Source organism: Prionailurus bengalensis, chromosome A2 (assembly GCF_016509475.1).
Source record: "Prionailurus bengalensis isolate Pbe53 chromosome A2, Fcat_Pben_1.1_paternal_pri, whole genome shotgun sequence".
Taxonomy (NCBI): Eukaryota; Metazoa; Chordata; class Mammalia; order Carnivora; family Felidae; genus Prionailurus; species Prionailurus bengalensis.
Genome location: NC_057348.1, coordinates 144,989,772 through 145,009,589, shown reverse-complemented (window position 1 = coordinate 145,009,589; position 19,818 = coordinate 144,989,772). Strand labels below are relative to the sequence as shown.

The window sequence follows — 19,818 nt, the reverse complement described above, 5'->3', positions numbered from 1 at the left end:
AAATAAGACCAACTGCCAAGCCAGTATTACACAACAAATAAAAAACTAAGGTTCTGGTGGGTACACACTAACACAGAACCAGAGTTGCCTGAGATTGTGTATTCCTAACAAGCTCCCAGGAGATGTCAATGCTTCTGGTCATGGACCAGTTTGAGTAGCAAGGACCTAAAGGATTCCAAACTTAATAAACTGCCTCTAACTACACTTCCTAGGTAGATTTTCCAGAGTATCCTCTGCCGGCATGTATATCACATCAGCGTGAGCATTCTACATCTAAGAAATTACCATTTTGTTTTACATACACGTCTCTTGTGAGTTTGTTTTGAATGAGCCTAAGAAGTGAATGACCTCTAAGTGTACTAAAAATGTGAATTTCAGAACTTGTAAAGCTAGAACATGGAAATTTCAAAAAGGTTCTGCTACACTGTGAAACCTGTTGGGTAGGCAGCCAAGTACTTTTCCCAAGGTGATACACCCCATTTCAATACTGAACTCTTCAAACTGCAATGATTCCTGCTTCCAGTATTGCTCATATCACATCAGACTGTATTTATTTATTTTCATATCTAGATTCCCTACCCTCTCCTTGAGAGCAAGAATGATATTTTGCTGATTTAATAGTCCTACCACTTAGCAGTGTTTAGCTCACAGCACATAAAAGGTTTTTTTGCACGAAAGTAGTTCACAATACATTAGGGGAGATTATTAGAGAAGTATTCAGAAGTAGTAAAGGTGCTTCCCTGTTTCTATAATATAGTCCAGCAAAGGTCCTAAAAAGGAATTAGCATTAGACCAATCATCTTTTTTCTTCCTTATACAAACAATAGGTATGAATATAATAAAAATTCCTATTCTATTTGTCTCCCAAAGCAGAGTCACCCAAGACTAGACTCAGTCAAGCTTTATTCAACAATTTTATTGAAGAAGACACTTTATTTACCTGGTAGGAAGAGAAGTCTGTCTTTAACCTAGAGCAGGTAATGTCTACCTTTGGAAGATAGAAACAAAAAAAATGAAATGTGAATGCACACAATTATGCAATGAGGGCAAAATTTCTTCTTCCTATAATCTCCTTCTCCCTATTATGTATTCAGTTCCTGGCAATGACTTAAAAAAAATAAGGTGTCATATTGGAAAAGGACCACACATTTTTCCAACTTAGTATAACTGCAGAAGGGGAGTTCCTCTGTAGACCACTGCTGCATAGGATGTGTATCTGAGGTATCATCGAGGCTCCAAATTCTATGAAAACATAAATCTATATCCACTAAACAAGAACAAACATAATTATGCTTATAAATATGTAAAATTTGCTACAATAGCAAGTGCTTCTATGAATTACTCATTACAAGCACTTAGTACAAGGATGGCAAATTTTTAGTGCCATTCTTGAGTTAAACAGTCTTCAATCAGAAGTTACTTCTATGTGTCTAGGTGAAAGTAAAGAAATGAGAACAGTGAAGAAGGACAAGTTAAAGAGAAAAACATAGAAAACAAACCCAAAAAAGTAAAATATTACATTTTATTTGGGGACAAATAGATCTATCTTACATCACAAAGTAGTCCCTATCTCGAGGTGCCTGGGTGGCTCAGTTAGTTGAACATCCAACTTCAGCTCAGGTCATGATCTCACAGTTCGCGGGATCAAGCCTCACAGTGGGCTCTGTATTGAAAGTGCAGAGCCTGCTTTGGATTACCTCTCTCTCTCTCTCAAAATAAAAAAAACAAAACAAACAAACAAAAAAAACCCAAATAATCCCTATCTTACATTACAAACAAAATGAATTCCAGACGGACTGAGGACCAAAATATAATAAACACAGCCATAAAAACAGTTGAAGAAAATATAAAATAATTTGTTTATAAGCCTGGGGTAGAAAATGCCACTCTAAGACACAAAATGTTTAAGCCATAGAGGAAAACAATGCCCAATGTGACTATGTAAAAACTTTTTTTCTAGAGAGCAAGAGATTGAGCATGCACGAGTGAGTGGGGGTGAGGAGCAGAAGGGCAGGGGGAGAAAGAGAAAGAGAGAGAGAGAGAGAGAGAGAGAGAGAGAGAGAATCTTAAGCAGACTTCAAGCTTAGCATGGAGCCCGACGTGGGGCTTGGAGCTCAATCCCACAACCCTGGGATCATGATCTGATCAAGAGTTGGACTCCCAACCAACTGAGCCACCTAAGTGTTCCTTTCTTTCTTTTAAATTTTAGAAAAACTTCTAAAATCATAAAGTCACAAGTCAATAAGAAATAAAACAGAAAAAAATACTTGCAACATATACATAATTAATATCCAAAACATAAAGAATTCCTACAAGCCAACATGAAGATGGCAGAGATCTTCACTGCTGTATCCCTAGCACTTGGCACATAGTAGTCACTCATAAATACTGTTAAGCAGAAAAAATGCTAATAAAAACAGTAAGTGATTTTCCTCATGAAAGATGTAAATCCAGTGGTTGGTAAAGATGTGGTGAAAAGGTTACCTTGTTTATAGTTAATTGATGTGTAAAATGGTACTACATTTTTGAAGGCAGCATTAAGTTTAAAATGTAGGGGCACCTGGGTGGCTCAGTTGGTTGAGTGTCTGACTTCGGGTCAGGTCATTATCTCACAGCTCATGAGTTCAAGCCCCACGTCAGGTTCTGTGCTGACAGCTCAAGGCCTGGAGCCTGCCTCGGATTCTGTGTCCTCCTCTCTCTCTGTCTCTCCTCTGCTTGTGCTCTCTCTCTCTCAAAAATAAATAAACATTAAAAAAAAATTTTGTTAAAATGTAGATGTCTTTCAGGGTGCCCAGGTGGCTCAGTCGGTTAAGTGCTCGACTTTCTGCCAGGTCATGATCTCGTAGTTCACAAGTTCAAGCCCTGCGTCAGGCTCTATGCTGACAGCTCAGAGCCTGGAGCCTGCTTCACATTCTTTGTGTCCCTCTTTCTGCCCCTCACCTGCTCGTGCTCTGCTTCTCTCTCAAAAATAAATTGAAAAAAAAATTTTTTTTTTAATTTAAATAAATAAATAAATAAATAAATCGTAGATATCTTTCAACATCAGAATTCTACTTTTAGGTATCTACCTTAGAGAAACACATGCACACACACAAAAATGCATACAGGTAATTACAACAGCACTGTCTATAAAGAAAAAATATTAAGTTAAATGTGCATCGACAGAAGAATGATTTAATAAAGAACAATGGTATGGACTTTGGAAGTCAATTCAGGGTTAAAAAGACTTGAGATAGATCTGTGTATATTGATATGGAAAGAACTCCAAGTGAAAAAAAAAACAACCTGCAAACATATAGTATGCTTTATGTACAAGTTATTATAAAACTACAAATTTCTCTATGCACAACTCTGAATGTAAGGTCAGAAAAAAAAAGTCAAGAAAGAAATTGATAGCAGGAGTCACTTCTGAGGAGGGCAATGAGACTTGCTGAGGGCCAAGGAAGGACTTCTGCTTCATTAGACTGAATTATTTTGTAAGAAAATACTTAGGCATTACTTGTGCAATTAAACACAATTTTTTTAAAAGAAAGAAAAAACAATGTAAACAATGTAAACATCTTAACTAACGTAAGAAAACAAGAATATATTTTGGGAATTAGACAGAAAGATAAAAATACCCACTTTGTTCATGTTAGTTTTGAAGTGCAACCACAAGTAGGCATTTGGACACACACAAAATTGGCATTCAGGAGAGGGATCTTGGCTAAAGAAATAATTTGGGGAGTTGTTGGGATGTAGATGATACTTAAAGGCATAGGAATGATGTGGATGATTTAGGAAGAAAACACAATGGAAAGAACAGAGGGCTCAGGATAAAGGAGAAAGCCAACAAAGGGGACAGAGAAGGAGCACCCAGAGAAGTGAGAGGAAAACAGTAAAGGGCAGTGTTGTGGAAGCCAAGAGAGGAAAGTGTTTGGGTAAGAAGTTTGGGTAAGACCTACCAAGAGGTCTTGATGAGGACTGAAAAATCAGACCACCATGTTTCCCAATCTGATGGATATTAGCAACTTTAGCAAGAAGATCTTATTCTGGTCAGAGCATTAAGGTAGGAGTGGGTTAAAGAGTTTGTGGAAAGAAAAACTGTATATAGTATGTGACGAAAACCCCTTTAAGCAGCTTAGCTGTGAAAGGAAATAGAAAGGATAGAAGCAGAAAGGAGATATGGGGGGTAGAGGACAGGGTTTTCAAAATGGGAGAGATTAGCACAAATTGGAAGACTGTAGGAAAGGCTTTAGTAGAAAGAGAAAATAATCAGAGGAAAAAGTTCTTTAAGAAGACAGGAGAATGTGGGAAGACACCTGAAAGAGACAGGTCTCTGGCAGAATGAAGGATGCTTCCTCTATCCAACAGGAGGTAAGGAGAAAAAGATGAGCCCCAAATGCAGGTGGGTTTGTCAATTTGAGAAGTATAAAGATGAAGGCATTTCCTTTGGGCGGGGGGGGCTTCTGTTTTTATACTAAAGTATAAGGCATATCACTGATTTAAAAAGAACACATGAAAGACGGGATATAGAGATGGCCTGAAACAGTCATTTGCAGTGAGTAGGAAAGCGAACTTACTAGAGAAATGTGTAATATTGTTAGGCAATGCTGATTATGCACACGAGGTTGACAATTATGAATTCACAGTGACATCAATCTGCTTGGTTTTCTGATTTCCTCTAACAACTCTCAGCTCCATGGTTCAGCTCTCAGAGCGGAAAAGCTGCTTTGGGACTACACAGCTAAAAAGAGCACCCCAAATCACACACAGAATGGGCTTGACAAAGATGTGATGGCTAATGTCAAGCAGGAGATGCTGCAGCTTGAGCTATACCATTACAGTTCTGGATACCAGGTGCCACACGAACAGGGCCCCCATTGTTGCCCCTGTAGCTTGATCTTGCCGCTAGAGGCTGATACTACATGGGGATTTACTGACAATGGAGGGGGAAGTTGTAGAGGACATGGTGGAAAGATTTGGGGGAACTGGATTAGCTGAGAGGATGAAGAGAGTGGTAGGGAATGAGTATTAGAAAATAATGGGTAACTGGATGTCAGTGATTGAGGTAAACAGGGATGTGAGGCATGATGGTTTAGGCCTTCTCTCTGAGAACAGATTCTGAGATCCCAAAGGTTGCAGAGTGGTCTTAACAGCAGCAGCAATAACTTAAGCAGATTTCACATGGGAGAACAGTCAGAGAAGGAGGGGGCTGGCAGTGTGGCAAAGCCTCCCACTGTTGCTATGGGCATCTCACTAACCCCAAAGGCATCACAGATTGGCAAAGCCTTGAGCAAGTTAATTATTCTCTTTGAGCCTGTATTTTCTCATCTGTAAAATAAAGAGAATAATATTCATCTGATAAAGTTGTGATGAGGATTAAATGAGATGAGATAGCTGCCGGGCAGAGAGTAAAGTATTCAGTAAATGGTAGCCACAAGTGAAGAGTCATAACTGAAGCCAAGGGAAGAGCTTCTAAAAAAAGGTAGTCAACAGCATCAACTCTGTTAGAGTGATCAAAAGGGTTCACATGGAGCACTGCGGGAGATTAAGTTTATAGGGAAGATGAAGCCAGTTTTAGCCTCAGGTTACTTAACTCTCAATGACAGCTCTGCAGTATTCAGAAAGGCTTTAAGGAAAAGTCTGATTTATACTCAGAGAAACTCAACCAGCTCTAGAACCTCTGTCTCCATCCTTAATATAGGTTCGGAGCCAAAAAAAAAAAACCCAAAAAACCCTGGGCTCCAAACCAATACATTTCTATTGATAGACCCTTAAAGAAAAGGATAGGAAATGACCAGCTATTAACGCCGTCCAAATGTCCAACGTCCAAGAAGGAAAACGGCTAATTGAACTGTTGCAGAATATAGCTGGAAAAGAGGAGACTGCAGATCATACACATCATGTCTTAAATTATTTAGTTTAATCAAAATAGTTTTAGACTCAGAACCGTTACCAAAAAAAATTTCAATCCACCACTTTCTCCTCAGCTCTGCTCTCTCACTCTCAGGCCATAGGTCGTTCACAGTATAAAAAGCTACTACAAATTCCCGAGAAACCTGATCAAGCTTACTTAACCTCTTAGTGGGTAAATGGAATTTCAGCTCCTCTAATTGTACATACCACCTGAACACAATAGCAGGGTGATGGATCGAGGCAACTGTTAAGACTGTTCTCCCATCCACCTCAGTTGTACATCTCTCAATTTTTTTAACAAAGGTACCACGAGAGAAACTGCATATTCTTTATAAACTCAACAAAGAGTCTAAATAAAGTTTCCAGTAAGTCTTTTCTCCCCCCTTTCATTGTGGGGTAGAGAAACATTTTCTGTAATAAAGAAACTCTCTTTTTCATGAACTATATCCATTTCTTCAATTAGCTGGACAAGACATCAAATACACAACTGCTACTTCAGCTCTGAGGAACCTCCCAGATTCCTAATGTTCAGTCTTTCCCAGGAGTAAGGAGAATAGAATTCATAAATCATACTAATATAAAATAAGGGCTGCATTCTCAGAAAACTCATAAGTGTTCAAATAAATATATGGTATATACACCATGAAACAACCTCAATAAATAAAAAGAAATTGCCTGTTGGTGAAATAACAAAAACATCCACAAAAAAATATACAAATTAACTAAAATTTAAAAGATTCAATCTGATGGGGCGCCTGGGTGGCTCAGGTGGTTAAGTGGCTAACTCTTGGTTTCGGCTCAGGTCATGATCTCGCAGTTTGTGAATTCGAGTCCCATGTCAGGCTCCGCACTGTCAGTCCTGCTTGGGATTCTCTCTCTCTCCCTCTCCCTCTCTGCCCCTCCCCTGCTCATGCACTCTCTAAAACAAAACAAAACAAAACAAAACAAAACAAAACAAAACAAAACAAAATAAAATATTCAATCTGAGCTTTGAACAGCGAAATGAAACTTCAACTGAAAAGCAAGAGTCTGGGCTTTGGCATCAGAGTAGAGTTCTATTAGCTCCATCACATTACTAAATGTGGAACCTTGAGACAAATTCCTTAATCTCTTCAGCTCTGTTTCCTCAATAAAACAAGGAGAGCTCATAGAAGAATTAACTAAAACAATGTATGCAAGGCTCTCTGATACAGTACCTGGTACACAGCTGGAATACATAACAGTATGCTTCTCCTTCTAATTTTCAAAACGCCTAATTAGAGACTGATTCACAGAGAAAGTGAGAGTTAAAGAACAGGGAGAAAACTATTAGTGGGACAGAAAGGAAGAGCATATTCTTCAGGTACTCCAGATTTACTTATAACTTTATTACTTTTTTTAATGTTTATTTATTTTTGAGACAGAGAGAAACAGAGCATGAACGGGGGAGGGTCAGAGAGAGAGGGAGACACAGAATCTGAAACAGGCTCCAGGCTCTGAGCTGTCAGCACAGAGCCCGACGCGAGGCTCGAACTCACGGACCGTGACATCATGACCTGAGCCGAAGTCAGATGCTTAACCGACTGAGCCACCCAGGCGCCCCTATAACTTTAAAAATAAGGATAAATTTCTCAGATTACTAATGTGAAAATGCATCATTGATCTTGAAACACCTTTTTATATATGTAAGATGCGCTTCTTCCTTATAATTTTACAATTTTTTGAGGTTCTACATTTGTACATTTATTTTTCTCTCCTATTCCTAGAACCCTGACTCAGACCCTCCTTAACTTTGGTTTTGAATGGCCTAAACCTTAGGGCAGACAGGCATACCTTAGAGGTCACTAAGTATTCTGAAACACTTCTGGGAGAAGGCCAGAATCCAGCATCTAAGAATTTAGAAAGAATCAGTATGGTATAATAAAAAGGACACAGGCTTTGGAAACAAGCAAAGGTTTAAAACAGATTTAAGTCCTAGCTCTGCAGCTTGCTGGATGTATAATCTTGGGCAAGGCACTTTACCTCTCGGAACCCCATTTCCTTATCTGTAAAATGGAGATAATGCCACCTATATCTCAATGTGCTATTGTCAGGATTAGAAAAATGCCTATAAGGGTGCCTGGGTGGCTCAGTCGGTTAAGGGACAGACCTTTTTTTTTTTTTTTTTTTAATGTTTACTCACTTTTTGAGAGACAAAGACAGAGTGTGAGCAGGGCAGGAGCAGAGAGAGAGAGAAACACAGAATCCAGAGCAGGCTCCAGGCTCTGAGCTGTCAGCACAGAGCCCATGAGGGGCTTGAACTCACACACCATGAGATCATGACCTGAGCCGAGGTCGAGGTCGGACACTTAACCAACGGAGCCACCCAGGCACCCCTAAGCGACAGACTCTTGATTTCAGCTCAGGTCTCGATCCCAGGGATCAAGCCCCATGTTAGGCTCTGCACTGCTTAGGATACTTCTCTCTCTCTCTCCCTCTGCCCCTTTCCCCTGCTTGCACTCACAAGCTCTTTCTCTAAAATAAAGAAAAAAAGAAAAATGCTTCTAACATTTCCTGGAATATAAAAGGTCAATTGATGGTAAACCATATTAGGATCATTCTGCCAATTGTTTTAATGAACATTTTGCAAGCCTGTACTTTCCTAACTGGCAAAAAGAGTCATACTGCTCCCACAATACCATGCCTGCATCCAAAAGGTTCCGTTTTAGTGATCTATAATTAACCAAATCAAGAGCTTAAAGAATTCAGGGCAAGAAAGAACTAACATGGCTCAACTCATTCTCTGCTGACAGCAACAAATCCAGTGCAAAGTGGATACGTTTGCCAAAAAGGAAAAAGAAAAAAAAAAAAGACTGCTTGAACATGGTCATTACCAATACTGATGTAAGCACAAACGAGTTACAGTTCTGAGGCTTGCAGCCTTACTGTCAGAAAGTTTCAACTTTCCTGAAATAAATCCTCTCCTGCCTTGTTTCCCCTGCCGTGAGAAATGTGCTATGACATTCTTATTACCCCATTTTCAAGAACACAGGGAAGAAACCCTCTCAACTACTACTACTGCATTCACTTGAAACTTATCTTCCGATTCCACAAATCACTTCTTACAGAGATTTTTGGTTTGTCGGGTTCACCGAACGTGAACTTATGAAGAAAGACGTTAATACAAATATACAATAGCCACAATAACAAGATCTGGTCCCCACAGCACCGCAAGTTACATGATGAAGGTAGGAGTCAAAGATAAGATGTGACTAAGTAATCTGCATACCATATGCTCATTCTTATTAACTACTGTACTTGGGAATTCTGGCTCTTACAAAAAGTTTATTTCCCTCATGTGGCTGAGCAGAGTAACGGATCAGAGAAAACTGATGACAGATACATGAACAGAGTAAGGGAAACCATCAACTAAAATGTGACTTAAGATAAATAAGCTTGTATGTGACAGTTACAAAATAAAAGCCACAGTCACCAATTACATAGCCAAAAGTAGCTATTTCAAGATCTAATATCCCCAATCGCTCCCTATAATAAAAGCAGAAAGGTGTCAAGGTAAGAATGATTAAATAAACAATCTAAGAATCAAGAAAGAGGCAACAAATCAAAATGTCACACTGCAGTCTCTTAAGAGGTGACTTTCAATCTGGGGAAAAACAGGCAGTCTCGTGCACTTAATTTAGCCAATTCAATATCAAGAAAGTTAAAAATTCTGTCCCCCAAAAGGAGCTCAGTAATGCCTTTGGTTGTGTCATACAGCTGTATCCTTGCCCAGAGTTTCATCTGCTCAACTTCCAGCAAAAGTTGTTTTTTGTTTGCAATTAACGTTGTAAGGCAAGCTCAGCCCTGTCTTCCATAGCCTTGAGGCTGCTGAGTAAATCTAGAATCATGGAACCTACATTTTGATGCTAGAAAAAAACAGGAAGAAGGTGGTTCAACAACAAGGAAAATGGTCAAGAAGCACATCTAGATTTAAGAAAAATAGACTGACATGCTGACCTGTGATTTTTTAACTTCTTTATATAAAGTCTATTGAACTGAGTGTACCTTTCAGACGAGGTCATGGTGGCATGCACTTAATCCACAGTTGGAGGAGGAATAAAATAAAATCGTCCTTAATAATAATAGCCATCATCTCTTAAGCCCTTGGTACTTGTGCCAAGTTCTATGCTAAAGCCCTTTACAAATACTTCTAATCTTCAATCATATTAGTATTTACATTTTATAACAGAGGAAACTAAGAGATTTGGAAAATTTAGAAATTACCCAAAAGCTAGTTAGTGAGGATACTAGTATTGAAACCCAGGTTTGCCTGTCTGTAAATCCTATGCCCTAAAAGTAATTTGTTACACAATCTTTACAGTCAAGAGATCTATTCAAATTATTAGAATTCAAATTACAGAATTTTACACAAAAAGATCCCTAATCACAGGAAAAAAATTTGGCCAAAGTGAGAAAGCAACTCAACCAGTCAGAAATATTTCCGATTTCCAGACTCATGCTAGGTACTACCAGCCCTGGGACCTGTGCTGCCTTCTACAATTCCTCCCAGGGGAGTTTCACTCTGCAAATGACCTGGACACTGTCCTAAAGCATAATTAAACAAATTCCTTCAGTCTTACATCTGACATCATCTATCACCTATATCTAGGGAATTAGAATGAAAGGGTTATCTGCTTCATACCTTAATCATGAGACTATTACAACAAAAGTTAGGCTGGATCCAGGGTTCCAATTCAGCTGAGTTTTACACAGTAATACGAATGCAGACTTCACATCACTTTACAGCTCTTCTTCTGATGAAGCAATTAAATATCATTCACAACAATTAAAAAAAAAAACCATAAATCACTGTGTTCATATTATGCCTTGGAAATCAGACCATAAATCCCTTTTTATGTGATCCATATCTCTGTCTTTTCCGACACTCGCCCGTTTTCCTGTGCTGATTTAGCTTTATGAGAGGTGAGGCACACCATGGATAGCCATTGTAAGGGTAATACTGGAATATCACACATCTAAGCTCACTTGGTGTTCTGAGACTACTGGCTCTTCAAAACTATGTCTGAAAGAAGCTGACAGCTGAGACAGCCAGCCTCACCATGATCGCCTTTCCCCAAAGTAGAAGCGTCTCTTCCTAACACTTCCAGATCGTAAGGAACCAACAAAACAGTCATCCTCTTCATGCACAGTCTAATAATTCTGGTGGCCAACTACTAAGCAGAGGGGAGGAACCTCTGAAGAGAAAAGAGTGAAGAGACTCTCTCCATTACCCTTCTACATTCAGAGAAGATGCAAGGATACTGCAGTATCTGGAATGAAGGGCACAGCATCAGTACTGCTCTAAAGAAGCGGTTGGCCACAGAAAGGCAGAAAGTCATCATCTGTGCCGAAACCAGACAACTGAGGATTTCAGGGCAGGTTAACTACTACTTACTCGTCCTCCAAACAGAAAAGATGTTTCCACCCTACTGCTGGGTGAACTCTCACAAGCGGTAAGATTTTTCTACACCATCGGGGTCTTTTCCCTGAATGGTCTGGAAAATAACACATGGGAGCATGCTGGGTGCTCAGGCGAAGGATAGTATTAGGTGCCTCTCCTCCCCTGCCTATTCTAAGTAGTAGCGGAGAGCGCTACCTCCATGTTATTCATAGCGAAGTACTCCCGTGCCACCTGGAGTCTTCGCTCCCCATAACTGGGGGCAGGTGGGGGCATCTCTCAGCGAGTGGGTTTCAGGGGAAAAGGGCTCTCCGGGCTTGTATGATCGGAAGAGAGGGCGTGGAGGGTGCTGCTGCCATGCCGCGACCATCTGCGGTTCCCCCTCCCTCCCTCTCTCCGCGAGAGGCAGCCCGGCCCCAGTACCTTCTTGACTGTGCGCGGCGCCTCGGTGACGGTGCCGTCGGGGCTAACCAGGGCCTCGCCGCCGTCTCGGTGCCGCTGGTGCTGGTGATGAGGGTCGCTCCGCTTCATGGCCGACGCCTGAGGCACTTTCCCGGCGGCTGGGCTGAGAGCGGCGGCGGGCCCCGAGCCCGGGCCAGGGGCCGGGGGCCGCTCCGCGGCGGGGGCTGGAGCCTCGGGGTCCCCGCCGCCTGCCGGGGGGGCCATGGCGCTCACAGCCGACGTGCTCAGTCCCAGTTGCGGCTCCGCCTCGGAGGGGCTCAGGTCTTTCAGCTCCACCTCAGGCACCTTCGCGGTAGCCGCTGCTGACACGACCTGCACCGACATCACCGCCTCCACTGCAACCGCCGGCTCTGACTCCAGCTCCGGCTCCAGCTCGGCCCCGCCTCCCGCCTCCCTTCCCCTTCCCTCCCCCCTTCCCCCACTCCTCCCCTCCATCGCCTCCGCTCCCACCCCCTGCCTCCGCCCGCCTGCCCGCCCGCCCGCCGGCCAGCCAGCCCCAGCCTGTCCCGCCCCACCCCGCCCGGCCCCGCCCCGCCCCGGCCTGGCCCTGCACGCCTCGCGCGCGAGGCGCCACGGAACCTGTAGTGCGCTTGCTCCAGGCAGCACGCGGCGAGACGACCGTGGGACCTCAGCCCCCAACCTACACTGCGCGCCCCCAGGGGCGGGGTCCGCAATGCCTCCTGGGAGTCGTAGTCCCCGTCGCCCTGCCTCTGGCTAGTGGGATACTGCGAGAAAGACAGAGCTCTAGCACCGGGGACTAACTGGAAGGAAAGGACTGAGAGTAGGTGTGACACGACTAAGGGGATGGGGAAGAAAGTCTCCTGAGGAGTTGCGGCTTCCGGGAAGGGAAAGCCAAGAACCCTAGGGTTGGGAAGGTGGGGGAGGAATGACTCCCTACCCTGACAGCGTAAATTTCCTCCGTCTGTACACGTCTGCGATCACGTGACCAGGCATTTAAAGGAAAAGCGGCGGCGTCACGTGAAGAGAGCGCTGGCCTCCAGCTTTAAAGTAGCTTGGTTTTTATATTTATGTGAAATCTGGACCCTGAAACCTTTCTGGACTTAAACGGGAATGTTTATAGAAGTAATAAAAATAGGACCTTACCTGATGTGGCAATTTCTGGCACATTTTGAGTTTGGAAGTTTAAAATCAGTCTAAAAAAGTAGTTAGGTATCACTAGGCCGAAATTTAAAAACTAAGAAAAGAAAAAAAAGAAATTTCCAAACTAAGGAATAACAGGTAGCTTTAAGCGAAGCCAAATCTTCTGACCTATTGATTCTACTAGAGAAATAATATGAAATTCGAATAAATACATAAGCGGAGAGGAATATTAAATAAATGTGAGCAGTGACTTCCTTAACTGATGGGCTTTGAGATGATTTTTTTTTAACTTTCTTTGTACTTTTATGGGTTCTTTTCCGAGGTTTTAGATTGTTTATTGATGCCAAGGTAAGTTTGCCAGATCAAACTTTTATGTTAAAAGGTGTAACTACAAAGACGTATACTGGTTTCATTTTTAGTGACAAAAAGATACTGAAACTGCTTTAATGTCCAGCGATAGGGGAATGGTTACAGCCTTTAAAATAAAGTTTGCGGGGCGCCTGAGTGGCTCAGTTGGTTAGGCAACCCACTTTGGCTCAGGTCATGATCTCACAGTTTGTGGGTTCGAGCCCCACATGGGGCTCTGTGCTGACAGCTCAGAGCCTGGAGCCTGCTTCGGATTCTGTGTCTCACCTTCTCTCTACCCCTCCGCTGCTCATGCTCTGTGTCTCTCTGTCTCTCAATAATAAATACACGTTAAAAAATTAAAAAAATAATAAAATAAAAAAATACAATAAAATCAAGTTTGCAGGGTGCCTGGGTGGCTCAGTCGGTTAAGTGTTCTACTTCGGCTCAGGTCATGATGTCACGTTTCATGGATTCCAGCCCCACATTGGGCTCTGTGCTGACAGTTCAGAGCCTGGAGCCTGCTTCCGACTCTGTGTCTTCTCTCTCTCTCTCTCTCTCTCCTGCCCCTCTACCTCTCTCAAAAATAAATAGTAAACATTAAAGAAATGTTTTAAAATAAATAAATAAAAATACAATCAAGTTTGCAAAGAACTTTTTTTAATGAGGGAGTGAAATAAATGCGTATGATAAAATAACATGCTAAAGTAATGTGGAGACAGAATTTCACATTCCATAAGATCATGGAATATATAAAATATATATGAAATAAATGCTTACGATAAAGTAATATGCTAAAACAATATGCAGGAGACAGAATTCCACATTCCATAAGATTTTACTATGTAAATAATATTAGGAAAAAATACATTAAAATGCAGTTGAGTGACAGATTATGGGTTAGGTTATTTCTTCTCTATTCTCAGAGAAACTGAGGCAAAGGGGATCTTCGAGGTTTATGGTTGTTCAGAGAGCAAGCCATAGCCCTGATAATCCCAGAATACCTCTGGACATCTATAGAGTGACTACATTTTCCCTGGCAAAGAGGTAGAAATCATCAGCCTTGACCCCCTACTTCCCTGTGCTACTGCTCTCTTGGGAAATCTGTTCATTTGTGGAGTTGTTCTACCCCGAGTGGAGTCTTTTGTGTCCTGGTCTTCACATTTATGCCTAACACTGTGTGTTGGAAGGCATCTGAGGATTGCTATTTCTACAAAGCCCACAAGTCCACCAGACCCAAGGGCTTCTTAAGGTTTCTCTTCACACTGTGGCTTTCAGAATTTCCTTCCTGTTCTAAAGAACCAGCCTAGAGCTTCATCCTCCAGCTGTCGGAGCAGAGATTAACAGCTCTATAAGTGATTTCATTCTTCCCCCTAATACACAAGGGACCTGTGGTACAGCCACCTGGCATGTGTCGGAGGGCATGGACAGCAGCTGCCTACCTGGACTGCCACTAGAATTGATTACTGAAGGGAGGAATTAATTCTTCAGTGAGATGTGGTTACAAAACTTAAGGAGTCAGAGCGCTGGAAGGAAAGTGATAGTCATCCTTTATTTATCCAGGCACCATCCACCAGTTAGAGCCAAACACCAGGGCACATTCGTCAACCATTCTCAACTCCGTCCTCTGCACTTGCTGCTTCTGCCATCTTTGTTACTGAGGGACACCAGGCACCGTAGAAGAGGGAAATACCATCCTGGAGACAGGATGATTATGCACAAGTTGATGAAATTATTTTTTTCAAAGTTCAAAAGATACAAGAGTATTTACTGAAAAGAAAGTCATCCTCAGTTCCTCTCTCTGGATGCAACCACTTAAGTTTCATCTGCATCCTTCTGGACATATTCTATGTATTTATGTATATATTCTCCTTCTTACAAATAGTGGCCATGAGTCTTGCTTCTTTCACTCAGCGATGAAGATAGCAAACCCAGAGAACTACGTATAATTGGAAGGTTCTTCTAATCCTCACATCGCAAAAAATAATGAGATTAATAGTTGAAGTTAAAATGATTTACTCAGAGGGGCGACTGGGTGGCTCAGTCAATTGAGCATCCAACTTTGGCTCAGGTCACGATCTCCTGGTTCGTGAGTTCAAGCCCTGCGTCCAGCTCTGTGCTGACATTGCAGAGGCTGCTTGGGATTCTCTCCCTCTCTCTCTCTCTCTCTCTCTCTCTCACTCTCACTACCCCTCCCCTACTCTTTCTCTGTCTCAAAAAAAAAAAAAAGATTCACTCAAGAGTCACTTCAGATTTAGCAGCAGATTCAGGGCCAGAAGTCAAAGTTCTTTATATTGTGAGATTACCTGTCCAGTAAGAAGTATGGAATTGGGCAGTCACTGAGTACATATAGTCCATGACTTCTTACTGGATATGGGGGGCCTTGTGTTTCTATATACCAATCTCCTTCCTCTGGGTTAGGGTCTTATTAAAACTTCACCCAGGGGCACATGGATGGCTCAGTTGGTTAAATATCTGACTTTTGATTTCGGCTCAGGCATGATCTCATGGTTCGTGGGATCGAGCCCCACAATGGGCTCTGTGCTAATGGAACGGAGCCTGCTTAGGATTCTCTCTCTTCCTCTCTCTCTCTCTCTCTCTGCCCCTTACCTGCTCTCTCTCTCTCTCTCTCTGAATAACTAAATAAACATTAAAGAAAAGCTTCATCCAAATGTCCATACAATGCTCCATCTATGTATTCTTCTGTTTGCAAGCTGCATGCTATCTACAGATATCAGGTGGCCTTTATACTCCATTCCCCACTTAAGTTTCACCTTTACTGACTTTCCTATTAATCCATTCAGGAAAGGTTTGTGATTCAGGGGCAAACTCATCCCAACTACAAGCAAGTGCTGCAGGCCCCTCACCGCCAACTGAGCTATTGTCTATCCCTCATGACTGGAGAGGCTACAGCCAGCAGTTTATGAAATATTTAGATTTCAGTTCTTCCCTACTTGGCTCTTTCAGCTGCCAGACCTTGGCAAGCAGGAATGTATGTTCCATGGGGGAAATTGGAAGAACTTCTGAGGTATCTGACAAACCCAAGAGAGAAAACCGGAAGATACTAACATTGAGAATTCTCTGGAGGAAATAGGCCGGCCAGATCCCCCTTGGTGAAGACCATACCCATGTTCACAGAGTTTCTAGAAAAACATTTAGTATAACACTCTTAAGTATGAGCAGACAGACAGTCATCAGATACATGAAGAAAACCTTCAGTGCAAAAGACAGAAACCAACATAAGCAAGGAGAAAAAATAAATAACAAAGAGGAAACAGAAGCAATGCATCAAGGAGAAATCAAGACCAAAAAAAAAAAAATCATTAATATCCTCAGAGACTTCAGATATTGTATTTGTGAAAGAACATGCTATTTTAAGAAGTGAACATTCGGAAAGCAAACATAAGACTTTTAAAATGAAAGCGCGTAGCAGAAATTTTAAAAAACTCAGGAAATAAAAAGAGAAAGAAATTAAAAATAGGAAAGATGCATTTTCTCTCTGCTCAGATTGTTGAAGAATGGCGTCTTGTTTTATGGTTTTTAAATTTGTGTCTGTCTAATGCATGTTTTAACATGACAGATGGAATGCATTGTGAAGCTACAGTTTTCTGGAAAAGTTGGTCTTTTAGGAATTGTTTTTCCAATCTTCAATAAGTTTTTTCTTTAAATTAAAAAGAAGAAGGAGGAGGAGGAGGAGGAGGGGAAGAAGAAGGGGCACCTGGCTGGCTCAGTCTGAAAAGCGTGTGATTCTTGATCTCCGGGTCATGAATTTGAGTCCCACGCGAGTGCAGAGTTTACTCAAAAACAAAAAAACAACCAAAATCATTTCGAGGGCCAGTTGGAGAAGTCCAACATCTGAATAATATGAGTGCCAAAAAGAGGCAACAAAGACAATGGTATGTTTGGGGGTGAGGGGTGGGGAATGTGATTCAATGAAATAATTTTTTAAATTTCCCAAAACCAAAACATAAGAATTTCCACAATGAAAGGGGTCATTAGGTACACAGCCCAATAGATGAAAATAGACTCACGTAAATATGCATCATTGTAAAATTTCAAAATTCTGGGGGGTGCCTGGGTGGCTCAGTCGGTTAAGCGTCCGACTTCGGCTCAGCTCATGATCTCACGGTCCGTGGGTTCAAGCCCCGCGTCGGGCTCTGTGCTGACAGCTCAGAGCCTGGAGCCTGTTTCAGATTCTGTGTCTCCCTCTCTCTCTGCCCCTCCCCTGTTCATGCTCTGTCTCTCTCTGTCTCAAAAATAAATAAACGTTAAAAAAAAAAAAGAAAAAAAAATTCCAAATTCTGGGGACAAAGAGACAATCCTTCAAATGTCGGGAGTGGGTCGAAGAATAACAATTTTACAAAAGCTCAAGAGTCAGAAAGATACTGAACTTCTTAAAATGAGTTTGAGAAGCTAGAAGACAATTCCATTAAATACCACAGACCCTCTGCCTTCCCCAGAGAATGAACTGAACAGTCAGCCAGTGTGGGAGAAAGGCAGTCATCTGACTATTCAGAGTTCGGGAGGGGACCAGGAACCCACCCTCCTGCTTTCATTTCTATCTCCTGAGGTACCTACTTACTGCCTCCAATGCAGAGCCTTCTGGGGGTGCTGCAGTGGAAGCTTTCTTAGTTTCTTAGCTTAGTAAGAATATTTCTTATTTCTTACTGCTGCCTAAGACTTTGCTTTTTCAAATCTGCTAAGTTACCCATCATCCTTTGCTTTCCAGCTTTCAAAACTGTGACTATTACCTCCTCCCTTCTACTTTTTTCCCCCCTGCCTATAGGCAAAGATTGAAAAACAGCTCAATCCTGATCCTCTATGCTGAAAAGTCAAATGGTAACACCTCAAATGAACATTCAAGAGGTGGTATTACTGAGGCGTCTGGGTGGCTCAGTGGGTTAAGCGACTGACTTCAGCTCAAGTCGTGATCTCACGGTTTGTGAGTTCGAGCCCCCCGTATCGATTCTTTGTTGTCAGCAGGGAGCCCACTTTGCATCCTCTCCCTCCCTCCCTCTCTGCCCCTCCCCTGTGCAGTCTCTCTTTCTCTCAAAAATAAACGTTAAAAAAAAGAGAGAGAGATAGTATTATCATGTTGTTCAGACATATGGAAGTAACATAAGAAGCATCTAGAATAAATTGGTTAAATAAACCACACCTGAGTGGTTCGGTCGGTTAAGTGCCCAACTCTTGATTTTGGCTCAGGTCATGATCTCACAATTTGTGAGATCCAGCCCCGCATGGGGCTCTCTTGTGCTGACAGTGTGGAACCTGCTTGGGATATTCTCTCTCTCTCCTCTCTCCTCTCTCCTCCCTCCTCTCTCTCTGCCCCTGCACCCCCATCAAAATGAATAAACATTTTAATAAAATAAAATAAAATAAGATAGGTTGGCTCCCAAGAACAGGAAGTGATGGGGTATCCGGTAGGAGTCAGGTCCCAAGACAGCTGTTTTAATCAACAAGACCTGTGGAATGATTTGACTTTTCCAATTATACCTTCTGAGTAGTGGGAATATGGGTGTTTATCAGGTTGTTCTTTGTGCTTTTCTGTATCTTTTCAATTTTGTAGGTTAAAAAAAAAAACAAAAATGAAATTCCAGCAGGCAGAGGGAAGGGTTGGGTCAGTGGCCGGACTGCTTCAAAGAAGCCGGGACCAAAAGAGGCAGGCCTCCCAACCTAGGAAGATGGACGACTGAGCTGAGATGGTAAGGGACCCAATGGAACCCGTGAGGGAGGAAACTGCTTGCTGCAGCAGCACTGAATGCCTGGAGACTTCTGTTCTCAGGGCAGCAGCCAGATCACAGGGGGTCCCCCAAACCAAGCTCCTTTTGGACCCTGAGGTATTTCTTCCAGGGATGTAGTTCAGGGGGCTTTGGTAGAAAAGCGACCACTATGACTCAGTCATGAGAGCTGGTGCTCCTATAAAAATACTGCAGGATTTCTTGGTTGTGGGAGTGTCCGGGTCCTGGAACGCTATCTGCCACCCTCAGAAGCATTCACAAAAAGTGAACTCACAGTGCCCTCTCGTGGTTACAGAGTCTGTCAGCCTCCATGGCCAGAGGTAGAAAGGTAATGTTTCTGAGCTTTTAAAGCCCACAGTCAACTCCCCCTACATCCCATTCCGCATCCTTTTATAAGTATTTTATTGTAAGTATTCCCACTAAAGAAAGAAGGAATGGAGGGAACGTCCATGGAGATGAAAAGAAAGCTGTCGACATTTTCCTTTACTTCAGAAAAGAGCCTTAGACAACACTGATACATTTTACTCTTTTAAATGCTCTTGTTGATAAAGGTCAAAAAATAGCTCTATCACTGCTGAGGGAAGCAGTAATGGCAAGAGTGAGTGAGGTAAGCAACCACGAAGGGGTACAGAGGGAACACAGCGCGGGAAACCTGGATGGGAGGAAAAATCCAAAGTCAGAGCTGAGACTGGAGAGTCTGGACTTGGTAGTCGGGAAGACCTTGGGCCCAGGGCGGGGGGGTCTGTCGCTTACTACCTAGGAGGTTGTGCGCAAGTCATTTTGCTTTGCTGAGCTTATTTCTTCAAAAAACCAGCTCCTCTGATCCTTCTGAATTAACCAAGAGACTGCCAAACG

General features: G+C 42.3%; 2 protein-coding genes across 3 annotated transcripts in view; both read right to left on the bottom strand.

Annotated features, from left to right (window-relative positions):
- AHCYL2 (adenosylhomocysteinase like 2) overlaps positions 1 to 12,153 on the bottom strand; it is a 170,149-nt gene extending 157,996 nt beyond the window's left edge. For both annotated transcript variants that reach the window (XM_043589496.1, XM_043589497.1), the window contains exon 1: positions 11,738 to 12,153. In XM_043589496.1, the coding sequence (XP_043445431.1) occupies positions 11,738 to 12,100 (363 nt within the window). In that variant the 5' untranslated portion in view covers positions 12,101 to 12,153. The remainder of the gene's footprint in view (positions 1 to 11,737) is intronic.
- A 3,732-nt stretch (positions 12,154 to 15,885) lies between these two features.
- LOC122488337 (small nuclear ribonucleoprotein F-like) lies at positions 15,886 to 16,521 on the bottom strand. Its single transcript, XM_043589637.1, has one exon. It carries the CDS (start codon positions 16,054 to 16,056, stop codon positions 15,886 to 15,888), a length of 171 nt encoding a protein of 56 aa, XP_043445572.1. The 5' UTR covers positions 16,057 to 16,521.
- Between the last annotated feature and the right edge of the window lie 3,297 nt (positions 16,522 to 19,818).